Source organism: Oncorhynchus gorbuscha, linkage group LG22 (assembly GCF_021184085.1).
Source record: "Oncorhynchus gorbuscha isolate QuinsamMale2020 ecotype Even-year linkage group LG22, OgorEven_v1.0, whole genome shotgun sequence".
NCBI classification, from domain to species: Eukaryota; Metazoa; Chordata; class Actinopteri; order Salmoniformes; family Salmonidae; genus Oncorhynchus; species Oncorhynchus gorbuscha.
The window spans coordinates 44,981,305-45,001,620 of NC_060194.1; the positions used below are offsets into that span (position 1 = coordinate 44,981,305).

The window sequence follows — 20,316 nt, forward strand, 5'->3', positions numbered from 1 at the left end:
TATGCCCAATAGAAATGAATGATAAATAATATATGCCATTTAGCAGACGCTTTTATCCAAAGCGACTTACAGTCATGTGTGCATACATTCTACGTATGGGTGGTCCTGGGAATCGAACCCACTACCCTGGCGTTACAAGCGCCATGCTCTACCAACTGAGCTACAGAAGGACATAAATAATGTATTGTGTCATTTTGGAATCACTTTCATTGTCAATGAGACATAGAATACGTTTCTAAACACTTCAACATTCATGTGGCTGCTACCAGGAATACAGATCATCCGGAATGAAATGTAAATAATGATGACTGAGAAACTTACAGAGGGTCAAAGATCCCCCCCAAGACATGCTAATCTCTACATCGAGTTTGGGACTGGATGCATTTTACAGTTCGTTTCGGTTGTGTTTCAATTTGTTTTGACATGCTAACCTCCCCTGTTATTGGTAATGGTGAGAGGTTAGCATGTCAAAATAACCTGAAACACAACCAAAACGAACTGCAAAAGGCATCCAGTCCCAAGCTTGATGTAGAGATTAGCATGCTAGGAATATTGCATACTTCTTTAGAACTATCAATCATTTTGACCCCTGCCTTGTTTTTTCTGGAAAAAAACTATTACTTTTTAAACAAAATGTCTTTCTCTGAACAATTGTATTAATGCTCATCTTCATCAAGGCTGTCAGTCATATCTGATCCCACTGTGTATATAACTATACTAACTTGAACTTGGTCATAGGACTTTTATGGTGAAACACACAATCCCGAGCATCCCCAGTCCTGAGCCTCCCCAGTCCTGAGCCTCCCCAGTCCAGAGCCTCCCCAGTCCTGAGCCTCCCCAGTCCTGAGCCTCCCCAGTCCTGAGCCTCCCCAGTCCAGAGCCTCCCCAGTCCTGAGCCTCCCCAGTCCTGAGCCTCCCCAGTCCTGGGCCTCCCCAGTCCAGAGCCTCCCCAGTCCAGAGCGTCCCCAGTCCTAAACCTTCCCAGTCCTAAACCTTCCCAGTCCAGAGCCTCTCCAGTCCAGAGCCTCCCCAGTTCAGAGCCTCCCCAGTCCAGAGCCTCCCCAGTCCAGAGCCTCTCCAGTCCAGAGCCTCCCCAGTCCAGAGCCTCCCCAGTCCTAAACCTCCCCAGTCCCGAGTCCCACTAGTAATCCTAGATACACTTACACATCAGTGCCATGGTGTACTGTACCAGATTGGCAGCTGCTCATGTCACTCAAAAGTGACAGGGATCAATGAGCTGCAGAGGGCGGGTCATATGGTAGATTGCAGGAAGTGGGTAGTACTATAGAATAGATGGATGCGGAGCAGAGAATGGCGGCATTCCGGATATATAATCCGGTAAATCTGTGAACCAGGCATACAAGGTGATCCCTGGAGACAGGACACAGATTTAGTTACATAATCGCTACGCAACGCTATACACCAATATGGTTGGGCTGTATTCAATTGTTCATACCGTTTCTGTACCAATGTTTTCTGTACCAAAACATTTTTGGCAAAAGGGATCTTGAGGGTATTGACTATCTCTAGTCTGGGTACCAGTCTGTTTAGCTGACATTCCGCTTCTTGCCACTACGTCATTGCAAAAGATACTGGCCTTTCGGCAATCTCAACGTTCAATATGCAGCTGGATTTACGGAGGAGTTGCTCATTTAGTGGTTGGAAATAGCAGGAATCCATGTGGAGCCTCTTGTTAATAGAATTCGAATGATAAAGTCAAAAACAAAACATTTTAGCCGTTAGCTAAAGGCAAGGTGTTGTATCGTTAGGTTTCAAATCAAAGCAAAGAAGTTTTGTGGTTTGGAATTGCAGTGTGTATTTAGGTTGAGACTTTAGACATGAGCTAGCAACTTTTGACAGACTGGTTTCATCTGGACAAAAAAAAAGGTTGCTTTGCAACCAGATTTATTTATTTGATTTAACTAGGCAAGTCAGTTAAGAACAAATTCTTATTTACAATGATGGCCTACCCAGGACAACGCTGGGCCAATTGTGCACCGCCCTATGGGACTCCCAATCACAGCCGGATGTGGTGCAGTCTGAATTCAAACCAGGGACTGCAGTGACACCTCTTGCACTGAGAGGCAGTGTCTTAAACCACTGCGCCACTCGGGAGCCCCAGAGTGTCCAGGAGGTAGGTGTCCAGGAGGGCGGGAAGTTTGCCCCGGTGATTCGTTGTGCAGACCGCACCACCTTCCGGAGAGCTTTGCGGTTGTGGGCGGTGCAGTTGCCGTACCAGGCGGTGATACAGCCCGACAGGATCGCTCTCAATTGTGCATTTAAAAAAAAAATTGTGAGGGTTTTAGGTGCTAAGCCAAATTCTTTAGCCCCCTGACGTCCAAAGACCAGAGGGTGAATAGTGAGAAAGAAAAGCATGTGTGTGTGTGTGCTAGAAATGGATTGTAGCTGAATGATGAGACACAAGTTGAATGATGATAAAAATCTGATGGAACTAGAGTATTTTCACTCTCTACACTGGCAGACTCTATCATGACATTATCGCCAAGTGCATAATGTAGAAACTAGTGGAATGCTGCTTTGAAAAACCCCCGTCTGTATCTGGTCTCTGTGGGTTGTGTTGCGAGTTGATACTAGTTGGCGTTCACAGACAGACGGACGGACGGACGGACGGACGGACGGACGGACGGACGGACGGACGGACGGACGGACGGACGGACGGACGGACGGACGGACAGACAGACAGACAGTCTGCCAGGGCCTTCAGATGTGATTGAGCCTGAAAACATCTTCTCAGAAAGCACAGCGCTAGGCTGCAAAGAAAACGGTCTCACATTAAATTACTGAAAGTGGCTTTTTGCTTCTCTTAGATTGAATTATATTAGGTAATTAACACAATGTCACCTACTACAGTGTGTATTTCCCTCGGCATTAAGCCTTAAGCCCCTCATTGAGTCAATCGTGTCTGTCTCTCTGCCTGTCTGTCCCTCTCTCTCTCTATCTCTTTCGCTCTCTATATCTCTCTTCCTTTCCCTCTCTCTCTCTTTATCTTTCGCTCTCTCGCTCTCTTTCTCTCCCTCATCCCTCTCTTCCTTTAAATCCCTGATGCAGGGTTGGCAGGCAGCATCAGTCTGCAGTGGGGCAGATGTTAAATTGTAGAGCTATAGAACTGTAGTGGTAGTGCTGCTCAGGCCCTGCAGATTAAATAGTCCGAGTGGACAGAGCAGAGCGGGGTTGGCACGGCAGGGTGGGGCGGGGGGAGCTGGGCATGGTGCGGTGGGGTAGGCTGGACGCCAGAGCGGGGTGGGCAGGGGTGGTTGCCGTGGCGGCCGGGTAGCAGTCTGGCCTTCTCCTCGTGCCCTCTTTCCCTGGCGTGCCCTGCTCCCTGCCCTCTCCTCTCCAAAATTAGAGGCTTCTTGGCAAAATGGAAATTAGAAGAAAAAAAAGCCATCTAGCAGCCTATCTGGCATCTAGCAGCCTATCTGGCATCTAGCAGCCTATCTGGCATCTAGCAGTTTATCTGGCATCTAGCAGTTTATCTGGCATCTAGCAGCCTGTCTGGCATCTAGCAGTTTATCTGGCAGCTTATCTGGCATCTTATCTGGCATCTAGCAGTTTATCTGGCATCTAGCAGTTTATCTGGCATCTAGCAGTTTATCTGGCATCTAACAGTTTATCTGGCAGTTTATCTGACATCAGCAGCTTATCTGGCATCTAGCAGTTTATCTGGCATCTAGCAGTTTATCTGGCATCTAGCAGTTTATCTGGCATCTAGCAGTTTATCTGGCAGTTCATCTGACATCAGTAGTTTATCTGACATCAGTAGTTTATCTGACATCAGTAGTTTATCTGACATCAGTAGTCTATCTGACATCAGTAGTCTATCTGACATCAGCCGTTATCTGACATCAGTCGTTATCTGACATCAGTAGTTTATCTGACATCAGTAGTTTATCTGACATCAGTAGTTTATCTGGCAGTTTATCTGGCAGTTTATCTGACATCAGTAGTTATCTGACATCAGTAGTTATCTGACATCAGTAGTTTATCTGACATCAGTAGTTTATCTGACATCAGTAGTTTATCTGACATCAGTAGTTATCTGACATCAGTAGTTATCTGACATCAGTAGTTATCTGACATCAGTAGTTAGAAACAAATGGTTTTATTTTTATATATATATATTTTTTCACACTTTGTGTGTGTGTGTGTGTGTGTGTGTGTGTGTGTGTGTGTGTGTGTGTGTGTGTGTGTGTGTGTGTGTGTGTGTGTGTGTGTGTGTGTGTGTGTGTGTGTGTGTGTGTGTGTGTGTGCGCGCGCACTGATGTTGGTGAAGTGATCATCCCTGATCCTTTACTATTGACCATAGTATAACACTGATTCTATCGAAATGCTGCCAGAGCAGATTCTCTCTGTTCCTCTTTCAGCCCTAAGAATGATACCGACAATAATCCTGTGTCTCCAGTTCTCACACACACACACACACACACACACACACACACACACACACACACACACACACACACACACACACACACACACACACACACACACACACACACACACACACACACACACACACACACACACACACACACACACACACACACACACACACACATTCTTTAATGCTGGATTACACTCTCGTTTTATTGGATTTCAGCAGCACCTCTGTCCCAATAATCCCAGTAACGCGTGTGAAATATGTTTCCATTACTACACAGTGAAATCTCATCAAACCTGGACTAAGACTTCCTGGTGATAGGAAGGCAGAGGTCACGGCACAACCTGATCCCCGAAACCTTACTGTAGCATTAGATTACAGCACAGCCTGAACTCTGAACCCTTACTGTAGCATTAGATTACAGCACAGCCTGAACTCTGAACCCTTAATGTAGCATTACATTACAGCACAGCACAGCCTGAACTCTGAACCCTTAATGTAGCATTAGATTACAGCACAGCCTGAACTCTGAACCCTTAATGTAGCATTACATTACAGCACAGCACAGCCTGAACTCTGAACCCTTAATGTAGCATTAGATTACAGCACAGCACAGCCTGAACTCTGAACCCTTACTGTAGCATTAGATTACAGCACAGCACAGCCTGAACTCTGAACCCTAACTTTCAAATACTTCCAGCATTTATTTTAGCCCTGTCTGGAGTGCCAGATGGGCGGGGTTTGACATTTTGGGACTATTATGTTTGTCTATTAAGCCAATCAAACCCAATCAAGCCCAGATACAGTATTTGGAATGATACTTGAACCTAGGTCTGGATGACAGATCGAAGACATAGAATTACGCCGTTCAGGAAGTCAACTCTGACCATTTAACGGTTGAAATGTATGTGTCGACTCAATGATTGATGTGTGCACTTTATGTCACAGAAATGTCACAGATTAATGTTATTAATACATCCTTCAAACAGGCCTATGTGAATGGGCTGTTTTATAAACAGTACTCACTAATGCAGTCAAGAGATTTAGTGTGTTTACGTTTCTTAGTGTGCCGAGAAGTATCTTGAGTCTGATGAATATGTCTTTCTATGGGGATGGACAAAACAGGAATGAATATGGTGTGACGTGACTTCCTGGTGTGACTTCCTTGTTCCCGTGTTGCAGGAAAAAGTGAGCCTATCAGAAGGCAGCACGGTGGACTTGCGGAAGCCAGGGGAGGAAGAGGATGACTTCTCTGAGACGGCTGACGATGTTATGGAGCCAGATGAATGTTTCCCTGAATGTACGTAGCTACTGTATGCAAGATCCTCATGATTATCTCTGTCTGTCTGTCTGTCTGTCTGTCTGTCTGTCTGTCTGTCTGTCTGTCTGTCTGTCTGTCTGTCTGTCTGTCTGTCTGTCTGTCTGTCTGTCTGTCTGTCTGTCTGTCTGTCTGTCTGTCTGTCTGTCTGTCTGTCTGTCTGTCTGTCTGTCTGTCTGTCTGTGAGTTAAGTGATTTATTAAAGTATATCTGTTTCTCTCTGCCTCAGTCTGTGTTGCAGCACCCAAGCAAAAATATATTTTTAAAGACATTTAATCTTTTAAAGTATCAAATCTATTTGTATGTGACACATGCTTGGTAAACAACAGGTGTACAGTTGTGGACAAAAGTTTTGAGAATTACACAAATATTCATTTTCACAAAGTCTGCTGCCACAGTTTGTATGATGGCAATTTGCATATATTCCAGAATGTTATGAAGAGTGATCAGATGAATTGCAATTAATTGCAAAGTCCCTCTTTGCCATGCATTTCAGCCCTGCAACAAAAGGACCAGCTGACATCATGTCAGTGATTCTCTCGTTAACACAGGTGTGAGTGTTGATGAGGACAGGGCTGGAGATCACTCTGTCATGCTGATTGAGTTTTAAATAACAGACTGGAAGCTTCAAAATGAGGGTGGTGCTTGGAATCATTGTTCTTCCTCTGTCAACCATAGTGACCTGCAAGGACACACGTGCCGTCATCATTGTTTTGCACAAAAAGGGCTTCACAAGCAAAGATATTGCTGCCAGTAAGATTGTACCTAAATCACCCATTTATCGGACCATCAAGAACTTCAAGGAGAGCGGTTCAATTGTTGTGAAGAAGGCTACGGGGCGCCCAAAAAAGTCCAGCAAACGCCAGGACCGTCTCCTAAAGTTGATTCAACTGTGGGATTGGGGCACCACCAGTACAGAGCTTGCTCAGGAATGGCAGCAGGCAGGTGTGAGTGCATCTGCACGCACAGTGAGGCAAAGACTTTTGTAGAATGGCCTGGTGTCAAGAAGGGCAGCAAAGAAGCAACTTCTCTCCAGGAAAAACATCAGGGACAGACTGATATTCTGCTGAGGACTGGGGTAAAGTCATTTTTTTCTGAGGAATCCCCTCTCCGATTGTTTGTGGCATCCGGATAAAAGCTTGTCCAGGGAGAAGACAAGGTGAGCGCTACCGTGAGTCCTGTGTGGTCCTTCTGTAGCTCAGTTGGTAGAGCATGGCGCTTGTAACGCCAGGGTAGTGGGTTCAATCCCCGGGACCACCCATACGTAGAATGTATGCACACATGACTGTAAGTCGCTTTGGATAAAAGCGTCTGCTAAATGGCATTTATTATTATTTATTACTGTGTCATGCCAACAGTAAAGCATCCTGAGACCATTCATGTGTGGGGTTGCTTCTCAGCCAAGGGAGTGGGCTCACTCACAATTTTGCTTAAGAACACAGCCATGAATGAAGAATGGTACCAACACATCCTCCGAGAGCAATTTCTCCCAACCATCCAGGAACAGTTTGGTGACAAACAATGCCTTTTCCAGCATAATGGAGCACCTTTCCACAAGGCAAAAGTGATAACTAAGTGACTCGGGGAACAAAACGTCGATATTCTGGGTCCATGGCCAGAAAACTCCCCAGACCTTAATCCCATTGAGAACTTGTGGTCAATCCTCAAGAGGCGGGTGGACAAACAGAATCCCACAAATTATGTCAAACTCCAAGCATTGAATATGCAAGAATGGGCTGCCATCAGTCAGGATGTGGCCCAGAAGTTAATTGACAGCATTACAGGGCGGATTGCAGAGGTCTTGAAAAAGAAGGGTCAACACTGCAAATATTGACTCTTTGCATCAACTTCATGTGATTGTCAATAAAAAGCCTTTGACACGTATGAAATGCTTGCAATTATACTTCAGAATTCCATAGTAACATCTGACAAAAATATCTAAAGACACTGAAGCAGCAAACTTTCTGAAAATGTATATTTGTGTCATTCTCAAAACGTTTGGCCACGACTGTAGACTAACAGTGAATTGCTTCCTGGGATGGGGAAGCCATTCCCAACAGAGAGAATAAAATAGAAATCATAGAAAAACAATAAGGGGGGCAGGGTAGCCTAGCGGTTAAAAGCGTTATGCCCGTAACCGAAAGTTTGTTGGTTCGAATCCCTGAGTTGACAAATCTGTTGATGTGCCCTTGAGCAACACACTTAACCCTAATAGCGCTAGTAAGTCAATTTGGATAAGAGCATCTGCTAAATCACTTAACTATGAGTAGCAAACACTTGGCTATATACACCGGTACCAGTATTGATGTGCAGGGGGTAGATATGCACTCTTCATACAGTGCCTTTAGAAAGGATTCACACCCCTTACATTTTTACAGCCTGAATTTAAAATGTATAAATATTTGGCCTACACATACACACATAGCCCATATTGTCAAAGTGGTATAATTGTTTTTCTAAATTTCTACAAATTAATAAAAAATGAAAAGCTGAAATGTCAACCCATTTGTTATGGCAAGCCTAAAGTCATGCGCTGCCACACAGTCGTAGGGGAACAGGGAGTACAGGAGGGGACTAAGCATCGTTGAGATTCAGCTGATGGGCCCCCCCCCACCACTTGAGGGCAACTCATCAGGAAGTCCCGGATCCAGTTGGAGGTGTTCAGGAGGTGTTCAGTACCAGGGTCCTTAGCTTAGTGATGAGCTTTGAGCACACAATGGTGTTGAACGCTGAGCTGTAGTCAATGAACAGCATTCCCACCTAGGTGTTCCTCTTGTCCAGGTGGGAAAGGGCAGTGTGGAGTGCGATTGAGATTGTGTCATCTGTGGATCTGTTTGTGAGCCATGACCAGCCTTTCAAAACATTTCATGGCTACAGATGTGAGTGCTACGGGGCGATAGTCATTTAGACAAGTTACCTTGGCATTCTTGGTTGAAGGGACTATGGTGGTCTGCTTCAAACATGTAGATATTACAGACTCGGTCAGGAAGAGGTTGAAAATATCAGTGAAGACACTTGCCAGCTGGTCAGAGCATGCTCTGAGTACGCATCCTGGTAATCCATCTGGCCCGGCGGCCTTGTGAATGTTAACCTGTTTAAAGGTCTTACTCACATTGGCTACGGAGAGCGAGATCACACAGTCATCCGGAATAGCTGGTGCTCTCATGCATGCTTCAGTGTTGCTTGCCTCGAAGTGAGCATAGAAGGAATGTAGCTTGTCTGGTAGGCTATCATCACTGGACAGCTCGTGGCTGGGTATCCCTTTGTAATCCGTGATAGTTTGCAAGCCTTACCACATCTGATGAGAGTCAGAGCTGGCAGAGTAGGATTTGATTTTAGTCCCATATTGATGTTTTGACTGTTTGATGGCTCGTTGGAGGTTGTAGCGGGCTTTCATATAAGTGTCCGCATTAGTGTCCCGCTCCTTGAAAGTGGTAGGTCTAGCCTTTACTTCTGTGCGGATGTTGCCTGTTATCCATGGCTTCTGGTTGGCACATGTATATACGTTCACTGTGGGAACGATGTCGTCGATGCACTTCCAGTCTGTGCTAGCTAAACAGTCCTGTAACTTAGCATCTGCTACATCTGACCACTTCTGTGTTGAGTGCATCACTGGTACTTCCTGATTTGTTTTTTTCTTGTAAGCAGGAATCAGGAGGATATAGTTATGGTCAGAGTTGCCAAATGGAAGGCAAGGGAGAGCTTTACAAAACCTTGAGACCACCTTAATATTAGAGATTGTGGTCTACATCTTATCATGAGGTACTCTACCTCAGGCGAGCAAAACCTTGAGACCACCTTAATATTAGAGATCGTGGTCTACAGCTTATCATGAGGTACTCTACCTTAACATTAGAGATTGCGCACCAGCTGTTGTTAACAAAGCGACACACACCTCCCCCTTAATGTTACTCGAAGCTTCCGTTCGGTCTTGATGATTCATAGAGAAAACAGCTAGAGTATTTTATCCATGTTCTTGTTCAGCCTTGATGCCGAGAAACATAGGATATTACACTTCTTTAGGTCCCGTTGATGGGATAGTCTCAAACAGAGCATGTACAGTTTGTTCTTTAGCGATTGTACGTCCGGCAATAGAATGGAATGTAGAGACAGTTAATTTCCTCGTCCACGTAGTTTCATCAGGGAACCCACTCGTTTGCCACTGTTACGCCGTCTCTTCCTCTCGAGTCCTGGGGATTAGGGCCTGGTTACGGGATGTGCAGTACATCCACAGCTGCCGACTCGTTGAAGAATGTATGCACACATGACTGTAAGTCGCTTTGGATAAAAGCGTCTGCTAAATGGCATATATTATTATTATTATTATTAAGTAAAAATCTTCATCCAAATCGAGGTTAGTGATCGCAGTTCTGATGTCCAAAAGCAGTTTTCAGTCATAGGAAATTGATGGCAGAAATACTATGTACAAAAAAATATCAGCGTAAAATAAACAACAACAAAAAAACAACACAAAATAACAGAATTGGTCAGGATCCTGTAAGACGACAGTTATCCATCTCTACAGCGCCATCTTCTGTTTGTCTCTGTGTCTCAGTCTGTGTTCGCCACTGTAAGTGCTGTGAGATCAACACGACACGGGGCCTGGGTCAGGCCTGGTGGAGACTGAGGAAGACCTGTTACCAGATTGTTGAACACAGCTGGTTCGAGACTTTTATTATCTTCATGATCCTGCTGAGCAGTGGTGCTCTGGTGAGACCAACCACCTTTTACCCCTTAGTCTTACCTGACTTCTCAACCTTCACCTCTGACCTCTTTTATTATCTTCATGATCCTGCTTAGCAGCTGTGCTCTGGTGAGACCAATCACCTCTTACCCCAGTCTTACCTGACCTCTCAACCTTCACCTCTGACCTCTTTTATTATCTTCATGATCCTGCTTAGCAGCTGTGCTCTGGTGAGACCAATCACCTCTTACCCCAGTCTTACCTGACCTCTCAACCTTCACCTCTGACCTCTTTTATCATCTTCATGATCCTGCTGAGCAGCTGTGCTCTGGTGAGACCAATCACCTCTTACCCCAGTCTTACCTGACCTCTCAACCTTCACCTCTGACCTCTTTAAGAGTCAGCTCATAGGGTCACATTTACAGTGCTAATTTTAATACCAAGTGTCTTCAAAAGCAAGTGTATAAAAAAAGGCATAAACCGTGCAATGTCTCTTTCTAGATCTTTCTATTATGTAATCTTTACTTAACTTTTTTTTTTTTTTTTACAATTTCACTAAACAGCTCATTCCTATTCTTACAGCACAATAGCTGAATATATTAGTGTTTATATAAGGCTTGAGAGGTTATAATCTGTGGTTTCTTTCTTGTCACTCCTGCACTGCTCTAGGCATTTGAGGACATCTACATTGAGAAAAGGAAAGTGGTGAAGGTAATCTTGGAGTACGCTGATAAGGTCTTCTCCTACATATTCGTCCTCGAGATGTTCCTCAAATGGATTGCCTACGGCTTCAAGAAGTACTTCACCAACGCTTGGTGTTGGCTGGACTTCCTCATTGTCGATGTAAGTGTTCGTACGTTGTGCCCAGTTTATGTTCACAGTGAGAATAGATGTGCAGGTAGCTAAATGCATATAACAAAAGTTTGGGTGGTTTTCAGACTGGTTGTGGGAGCTGTTGTATGTTATGTACAGACTTATATTTTTTCAAACTATCGCCCCGACCCGAGGTGTACTCTCTCATCTTATTTTCCAGTGAGTTTGGTTCATTAAGGTTGACTTGTTGACATTGAACATAAACACTGCTTATTTCCAGCTTGGTTTGGGCTCGCTTATACGCAGGCTACCACCAGATATGTTATGTTGTGTAGGACTTGTGGTCACTGATTAACTGCAAGTTGGTACCACTTAAATGAAGGTGATTAATTTATACAGCGTGGTACCTACCTGTGGACGTGAGTTTTTGTATACTGTTTCTATGCATGTACAGAGTACACATTTTTAACAGAGTATAATCTTGATAGCGCCACAGGGTCCATATTTCCACACAGTTTACCTTAATATTCTAGTGGCTAATTCTCCCTTATCTTAATATTCTAGGGTCCATATCTCCACACAGTTTACCTTAATATTCTAGTGGCTAATTCTCCCTTATCTTAATATTCTCAGGTCCATATCTCCACACAGTTTACCTTAATATTCTAGTGGCTAATTCTCTCTTATCTTAATATTTTAGGATCTATATCTCCACAGTTTACCTTAATATTCTAGTGGCTAATTCTCCCTTATCTTAATATTCTCGGGTCTATATCTGCCTTCTCTTAATATTCTAGGGTCCATATCTCCACACAGTTTACCTTAATATTCTAGTGGCTAATTCCCCCTTATCTTAATATTCTCGGGTCTATATCTGCCTTGTCGTAATATTCTAGGGTCTATATCTCCCTTACCTTAATATTCTAGGGGCTGTACAGTTGAAGTCGGAAGTTTACATACACTTAGGTTGGAGTCATTAAAACTTGTTTTTCAACCACGCCAAAACTATAGTCTGTCAACAGGAAAATGTGGGAAGTTGTATAAATGTATAAACACAATGGGACTTCCCATGTATAAACACAATGGGACTTCACAACCGTCATACCACTCAGAAATGGAGACGCGTTCCGATTCCTAGAGAAGAACGTACTTTGGTGCGAAAAGTGCAAATCAATCCCAGAACAACAAAAGTATCTATATCCACAGTAAAACAAGTCCTATATCGACATAACATGAAAAGCCCCTCAGCAAGATAGAAGCCACTGCTACAAAACTGCCATAAAAAAGCCAGACTACAGTTTGCAACTGCACATGGGGACAAAGATCATACTTTTTGGAGAAATGTCCACTGGTCTGATGAAACAAAAGTTAAATTGTTTGGCCATAATGACCACCGTTATGTTTGGAGGAAAAAGGGGGAAGCTTGCAAACTGAAGAACACCATCCCAACCGTGAAGCACGGGGGTGGCAGCGTCATGCTGTGGGGGTGCTTTGCTGCAGGAGGGACTGGTGCACTTCACAAGATAGATGGCTTCATGAGGACAGAAAATGATGTGTATATATTGAAGCAACATCTCAGGACATCAGTCAGGAAGTTAAAGCTTGGTTACAAATGGATCTTCCAAATGGACAATGGCCTCAAGCATACTTCCAAAGTTGTGGCAAAATGGCTTAAGGACAACAAAGTCAAGCTATTGGAGTGGCCATCACAAAGCCCTGACCTCAATCACATAGAAAATGTGTGGGCAGAACTGAAAACTTGTGTGCGAGCAAGGAGGCCTACAACCTGACTCAGTTACACCAGCTTTGTCAGGAGGAATGGACCAAAATTCACCCAACTTATTGTGGGAAGCTTGTGGAAGGCTACCCAAAAAGTTAGACCCAAGTTAAACAATTTATAGGCAATGCTACCAAATACTAATTGAGTGTTTGTAAACTTCTGAGCCACTGGGAATGTGATGAAATAAATAAAAGCTGAAATAAATCATTCTCTCTACTATTATTCTGACATTTCACATTCCTAAAATAAAGTGGTGATCCTAACTGACCTAAGACAGGGAATTTTTATAGGATGAAATGTCAGGAATTGTGAAAAACTGAGTTTAAATGTATTTGGCTAAGGTGTATGTAAACTTCCGACTTCAACTGTATCTCCCTTATCTTAATATTCTAGGGGCTATATCTCCCTTACCTTAATATTCTAGGGGCTATATCTCCCTTATCTTAATATTCTAGGGGCTATATCTCCCTTATCTTAATATTCTAGGGGCTATATCTCCCTTACCTTAATATTCTAGGGGCTATATCTCCCTTATCTTAATATTCTAGGGGCTATATCTCCCTTACCTTAATATTCTAGGGGCTATATCTCCATTATCTTAATATTCTAGGGTCTATATCTCCACTGTTTACCTTAATATTCTAGGGGCTATATCTCCCTTATCTTAATATTCTAAGGTCTATATCTCCCTTACCTTAATAGTCTAGGGTCTATATCTCCCTTATCTTAATATTCTATGGGCTACATCTCCCTTATCTTAATATTCTAGGGGTTAAATCTCCCTTACCTTACTCCACAGTGCCATAGGGGCTAGGGGTTATATCTCCCTTATCTTAATATTCTAGGGGCTACATCTCCATTATCTTAATATTCTAGGGGCTATATCTCCCTTATCTTAATATTCTAGGGGCTATATCTCCCTTATCTTAATATTCTAGGAGCTTTAATATCTCCCTTACCTTACTCCACAGTGCCATAGGGGCTAGGGGTTATATCTCCCTTACCTTACCTTGCTTCCTCTGATTTCACCCGCTGGTTCACAGATCGGCACAGACGTGTCTATAGCAGCTGTTAGGGTAAGTGGTAGTTGTGAGGTGAAAGGTGAGTATTGGGATCCAGGTTGGAAAGTCTACTGCATCAATAAAGTTTCTATGTTTCCTCACTCCAAAGTGCTTCACATTGAGATATCAAAAGCCACCGTCTCGTCTACTCTTCAAATCTAAACAACAATTGTCTTTTCAGCAGAAAATGTATTCAAAGCAAATATGTAACCCCCCCCGACCCCCCATCCACTTGAAAGTTAAAAATGCACAACGGACCTTGGCTTTTATATCGTATATAGAAACACACTACCATGTATTCTAAGGTTTATCTAGAGAAGATCACATGTAAATGTATTTTATAGTTCCTCGTAGGTTATCGACAGGCTGAATTAAAGTTGTTCCGACCGTTTTTGAAAATAGTGTCGGTAGAATTTCAATAAACGCTAAGCTGTCTGATGTTTTGCGCTGTAGTTTTTCCATCTCAACAATATGCTGTAATATATTGTATGTGGTCAGTAGTCAGCTGGAGCTGAGGCGATTCATACTGTCCGTGTCATGCAGGTGAAAGAGGACCCAAAAGCGACTTAACAGAAACAGAGTTTATTTAAGTCCAAACAGGGAATAACAGAAATCCTCTAGTCTGTAGAGGGGAATAACTGGAGAAGCGGCCACAGACTGCAGGTCGCTTCGGGTAGGCGCAGGCCGTAGTTGACAGAGACACCTGCTCACACGCAGCGTCTGATGAAGGCAAAAAACACGACAGGACAGGGCGATACACAATCACAGCAAAAACACGACAGGACAGGGCGAAACGCAATCACAGCATGGTGAATACTAAACAAGGAACCGACGGGACAGGAACGGAACACAAAGGAATAAATAGGGACTCTAATCAGGGGAAAGGATCGGGAACAGGTGTGGGAAGACTAAATGATGATTAGGGGAATAGGAACAGCTGGGAGCAGGAACGGAACGATAGAGAGAAGAGAGAGCGAGAGAGTGAGAGAGGGAGGGGGAGAGAGAGGGATAGAAGGAGGGAAAGAACCAAATAAGACCAGCAGAGGGAAACGAATAGAATGGGGAGCACAGGGACAAGACATGATAATAAATGACAAACATGACAGTACCCCCCACTCACCGAGCGCCTCCTGGCGCACTCGAGGAGGAATCCTGGCGGCAACGGAGGAAATCATCGATGAGTGAACGGTCCAGCACGTCCCGAGACGGAACCCAACTCCTCTCCTCAGGACCGTAACCCTCCCAATCCACTAAGTATTGGTGACCCCGTCCCCGAGAACGCATGTCCATGATCTTATGTACCTTGTAAATAGGTGCGCTCTCGACAAGGACGGGAGGGGGGAGGGAAGACGAACGGGGGTGCGAAGAAAGGGCTTAACACAGGAGACATGGAAGACAGGATGGACGCGACGAAGATGTCGCGGAAGAAGCAGTCGCACAGCGACAGGATTGACGACCTGGGAGACACGGAACGGACCAATGAACCGCGGAGTCAACTTACGAGAAGCTGTCGTAAGAGGAAGGTTGCGAGTGGAAAGCCACACTCTCTGGCCGCAACAATACCTTGGACTCTTAATCCTGCGTTTATTGGCGGCTCTCACCGTCTGTGCCTTGTAACGGCAAAGTGCAGACCTCACCCTCCTCCAGGTGCGCTCACAACGTTGGACAAACGCTTGAGCGGAGGGAACGCTGGACTCGGCAAGCTGGGATGAGAACAGAGGAGGCTGGTAACCCAGACTACTCTGAAACGGAGATAACCCGGTAGCAGACGAAGGAAGCGAATTGTGAGCGTATTCTGCCCAGGGAGCTGTTCTGCCCAAGACGCAGGGTTTCTGAAAGAAAGGCTGCGTAGTATGCGACCAATCGTCTGATTGGCCCTCTCTGCTTGACCGTTAGACTGGGGATGAAACCCGGAAGAGAGACTGACGGACGCACCAATCAAACGACAGAACTCCCTCCAAAACTGTGACGTGAATTGCGGGCCTCTGTCTGAAACGGCGTCTAACGGGAGGCCATGAATTCTGAATACATTCTCAATAATGATTTGTGCCGTCTCCTTAGCGGAAGGAAGTTTAGCGAGGGGAATGAAATGTGCCGCCTTAGAGAACCTATCGACAACCGTCAGAATCACAGTCTTCCCCGCAGACAAAGGCAGACCGGTAATGAAGTCTAAGGCAATGTGAGACCATGGTCGAGAAGGAATGGGGAGCGGTCTGAGACGACCGGCAGGAGGAGAGTTACCCGACTTAGTCTGCGCGCAGTCCGAACAAGCAGCCACGAAACGGCGCGTGTCACGCTCCTGAGTCGGCCACCAAAAGCGCTGGCGAATAGACGCAAGAGTGCCTCGAACACCGGGATGACCAGCTAACTTGGCAGAGTGAGCCCACTGAAGAACAGCCAGACGAGTGGAAACAGGAACGAAAAGGAGGTTACTAGGACAAGCGCGCGGCGACGCAGTGTGCGTGAGTGCTTGCTTAACCTGTCTTTCAATTCCCCAGACTGTTAACCCGACAACACGCCCATAAGGAAGAATCCCTCGGGATCAGTAGAAGCCACAGAAGAACTAAACAGACGGGATAAGGCATCAGGCTTGGTGTTCTTGCTACCCGGACGGTAAGAAATCACAAACTCGAAACGAGCGAAAAACAACGCCCAACGAGCTTGACGGGCATTAAGTCGTTTGGCAGAACGGATGTACTCAAGGTTCTTATGGTCTGTCCAAACGACAAAAGGAACGGTCGCCCCCTCCAACCACTGTCGCCATTCGCCTAGGGCTAAGCGGATGGCGAGCAGTTCACGGTTACCCACATCATAGTTGCGCTCAGATGGCGACAGGCGATGAGAAAAATAAGCGCAAGGATGAACCTTATCGTCAGACTGGAAGCGCTGGGATAGAATGGCTCCCACGCCTACCTCTGAAGCGTCAACCTCGACAATGAATTGTCTAGTGACGTCAGGAGTAACGAGGATAGGAGCGGACGTAAAACGTTCTTTTAGAAGATCAAAAGCTCCCTGGGCGGAACCGGACCACTTAAAACACGTCTTGACAGAAGTAAGAGCTGTGAGAGGGGCAGCAACTTGACCGAAATTACGAATGAAACGCCGATAGAAATTAGCGAAACCTAAAAAGCGCTGCAACTCGACACGTGACCTTGGAACGGGCCAATCACTGACAGCTTGGACCTTAGCGGAATCCATCTGAATGCCTTCAGCGGAAATAACGGAACCGAGAAAAGTAACGGAGGAGACATGAAAAGAGCACTTCTCAGCCTTTACGTAGAGACAATTCTCTAAAAGGCGCTGTAGAACACGTCGAACGTGCTGAACATGAATCTCGAGTGACGGAGAAAAAAATCAGGATATCGTCAAGATAGACAAAAACAAAAATGTTCAGCATGTCTCTCAGAACATCATTAACTAATGCCTGAAAAACAGCTGGCGCATTGGCGAGACCGAACGGCAGAACCCGGTACTCAAAATGCCCTAACGGAGTGTTAAACGCCGTTTTCCACTCGTCCCCCTCTCTGATGCGCACGAGATGGTAAGCGTTACGAAGGTCCAACTTAGTAAAGCACCTGGCTCCCTGCAGAATCTCGAAGGCTGATGACATAAGGGGAAGCGGATAACGATTCTTAACCGTTATGTCATTCAGCCCTCGATAATCCACGCAGGGGCGCAGAGTACCGTCCTTCTTCTTAACAAAAAAAAACCCGCCCCGGCCGGAGAAGAAGAAGGCACTATGGTACCGGCGTCAAGAGACACAGACAAATAATCCTCGAGAGCCTTACGTTCGGGAGCCGACAGAGAGTATAGTCTACCTCGAGGAGGAGTGGTCCCCGGAAGGAGATCAATACTACAATCATACGACCGGTGAGGAGGAAGGGAGTTGGCTCGGGACCGACTGAAGACCGTGCGCAGATCATGATATTCCTCCGGCACTCCTGTCAAATCGCCAGGTTCCTCCTGAGAAGTAGGGACAGAAGAAACGGGAGGGATGGCAGACATTAAACACTTCACATGACAAGAAACGTTCCAGGATAGGATAGAATTACTAGACCAATTAATAGAAGGATTATGACATACTAGCCAGGGATGACCCAAAACAACAGGTGTAAACGGTGAACGGAAAATCAAAAAGAAATAGTCTCACTGTGGTTACCAGATACTGTGAGGGTTAAAGGTAGTGTCTCAAATCTGATACTGGGAAGATGACTACCATCTAAGGCGAACATGGGCGTAGGCTTCTCTAACTCTCTGAAAGGAATGTCATGTTTCCGAACCCATGCTTCGTCCATGAAACAACCCTCAGCCCCAGAGTCTATCAAGGCACTACATGTAGCACCCGAACCGGTCCAGCGTAGGTGGACCGACAAAGTAGTACAGGACTTTGATGGAGAGACTTGAGTAGTTGCGCTCACCTGTAGCCCTCCGCTTACAGATGAGCTCTGGCTTTTACTGGACATGAATTAACAAAATGTCCAGCAACTCCGCAATAGAGGCACAGGCGGTTGGTGATCCTCCGTTCCCTCTCCTTATTCGAGATGCGAATCCCTCCCAGCTGCATGGGCTCAGTCTCAAAGCCAGAGGAGGGAGATGGTTGCGATGCGGAGCAGGGAAACACCGTTGATGCGAGCTCTCTTCCACGAGCCCGGTGACGAAGATCTACCCGTCGTTCTATGCGGATGGCGAGAGCAATCAAAGAGTCCACATCTGAAGGAACCTCCCGGGAGAGAATCTCATCCTTAACCACTGCGTGGAGTCCCTCCAGAAAACGAGCGAGCAGCGCCGGCTCGTTCCACTCACTAGAGGCAGCAAGAGTGCGAAACTCAATAGAATAATCCGTTATGGACCGTTCACCTTGGCATAAGGAAGCCAGGGCCCTAGAAGCCTCCCCACCAAAAACTGAACGGTCAAAAACCCGAATCATCTCCTCTTTAAAGTTCTGGAACTTGTTAGAGCAATCAGCCCTTGCCTCCCAGATAGCTGTGCCCCATTCTCGAGCCCGGCCAGTAAGGAGTGAAATGACGTAAGCAACCCGAGCTCTCTCTCTAGAGTATGTGTTGGGTTGGAGAGAGAACACAATCTCACACTGCGTGAGAAAGGAGCGGCACTCAGTGGGCTGCCCGGAGTAGCAAGGTGGGTTATTAACCCTAGGTTCTGGAGGCTCGGCAGGCCAGGAAGTAACAGGTGGCACGAGACGTAGACTCTGGAACTGTCCAGAGAGGTCGGAAACCTGAGCGGCCAGGTTCTCCACGGCATGGCGAGCAGCAGACAATTCCTGCTCGTGTCTGCCGAGCATGGCTCCTTGGATCTCGACGGCAGTGTAACGAGCGTCTGAAGTCGCTGGGTCCATTCCTTGGTCGGTTCCTTCTGTCATGCAGGTGAAAGAGGACCCAAAAGCGACTTAACAGAAACAGAGTTTATTTAAGTCCAAACAGGGAATAACAGAAATCCTCTAGTCTGTAGAGGGGAATAACTGGAGAAGCGGCCACAGACTGCAGGTCGCCGGGTAGGCGCAGGCCGTAGTTGACAGAGACACCTGCTCACACGCAGCGTCTGATGAAGGCAAAAAACACGACAGGACAGGGCGATACACAATCACAGCAAAAACACGACAGGACAGGGCGAAACGCAATCACAGCATGGTGAATACTAAACAAGGAACCGACGGGACAGGAACGGAACACAAAGGAATAAATAGGGACTCTAATCAGGGGAAAGGATCGGGAACAGGTGTGGGAAGACTAAATGATGATTAGGGGAATAGGAACAGCTGGGAGCAGGAACGGAACGATAGAGAGAAGAGAGAGCGAGAGAGTGAGAGAGGGAGGGGGAGAGAGAGGGATAGAAGGAGGGAAAGAACCAAATAAGACCAGCAGAGGGAAACGAATAGAATGGGGAGCACAGGGACAAGACATGATAATAAATGACAAACATGACAGTCCGCCTGTCTCTGTCTCTGTCTACAGTGTATCTAGCTGGATAGCACAGTTGGAGAGGATTATATTATTTTTTTAGATGTGTGGCTGGATTGCAGAAATGATCAACGGAGGAGATCCCAATGATTGTTTAAAACACTATTTGTTATTTCTGGTTTCTATAGCAACTCTCTAGCCTTTTGATGTTTGTTTTGTCGTGTACTTTCATCGAGCCAAAGACATATGCTTTATCAGCATATTTCATTTTCTGAGTATCTTCTTTAGATATATTGGACGGAATCCATTAAAATATACTTTTATAAAGAAATTGCTGGGACTG

The 20,316-nt window shown here is 45.6% G+C and overlaps 1 protein-coding gene across 1 annotated transcript in view; it reads left to right on the forward strand.

The window, feature by feature from the left end:
• The window catches only part of LOC124009317 (sodium channel protein type 4 subunit alpha-like), a 143,822-nt gene that overhangs the window by 112,989 nt on the left and 10,517 nt on the right, over positions 1–20,316 (forward strand). The window contains exons 19-21 of the mRNA XM_046320983.1: positions 5,585–5,702; positions 10,276–10,430; positions 11,074–11,247. Coding sequence (XP_046176939.1) covers positions 5,585–5,702; positions 10,276–10,430; positions 11,074–11,247 — 447 coding nt within the window. The remainder of the gene's footprint in view (positions 1–5,584; positions 5,703–10,275; positions 10,431–11,073; positions 11,248–20,316) is intronic.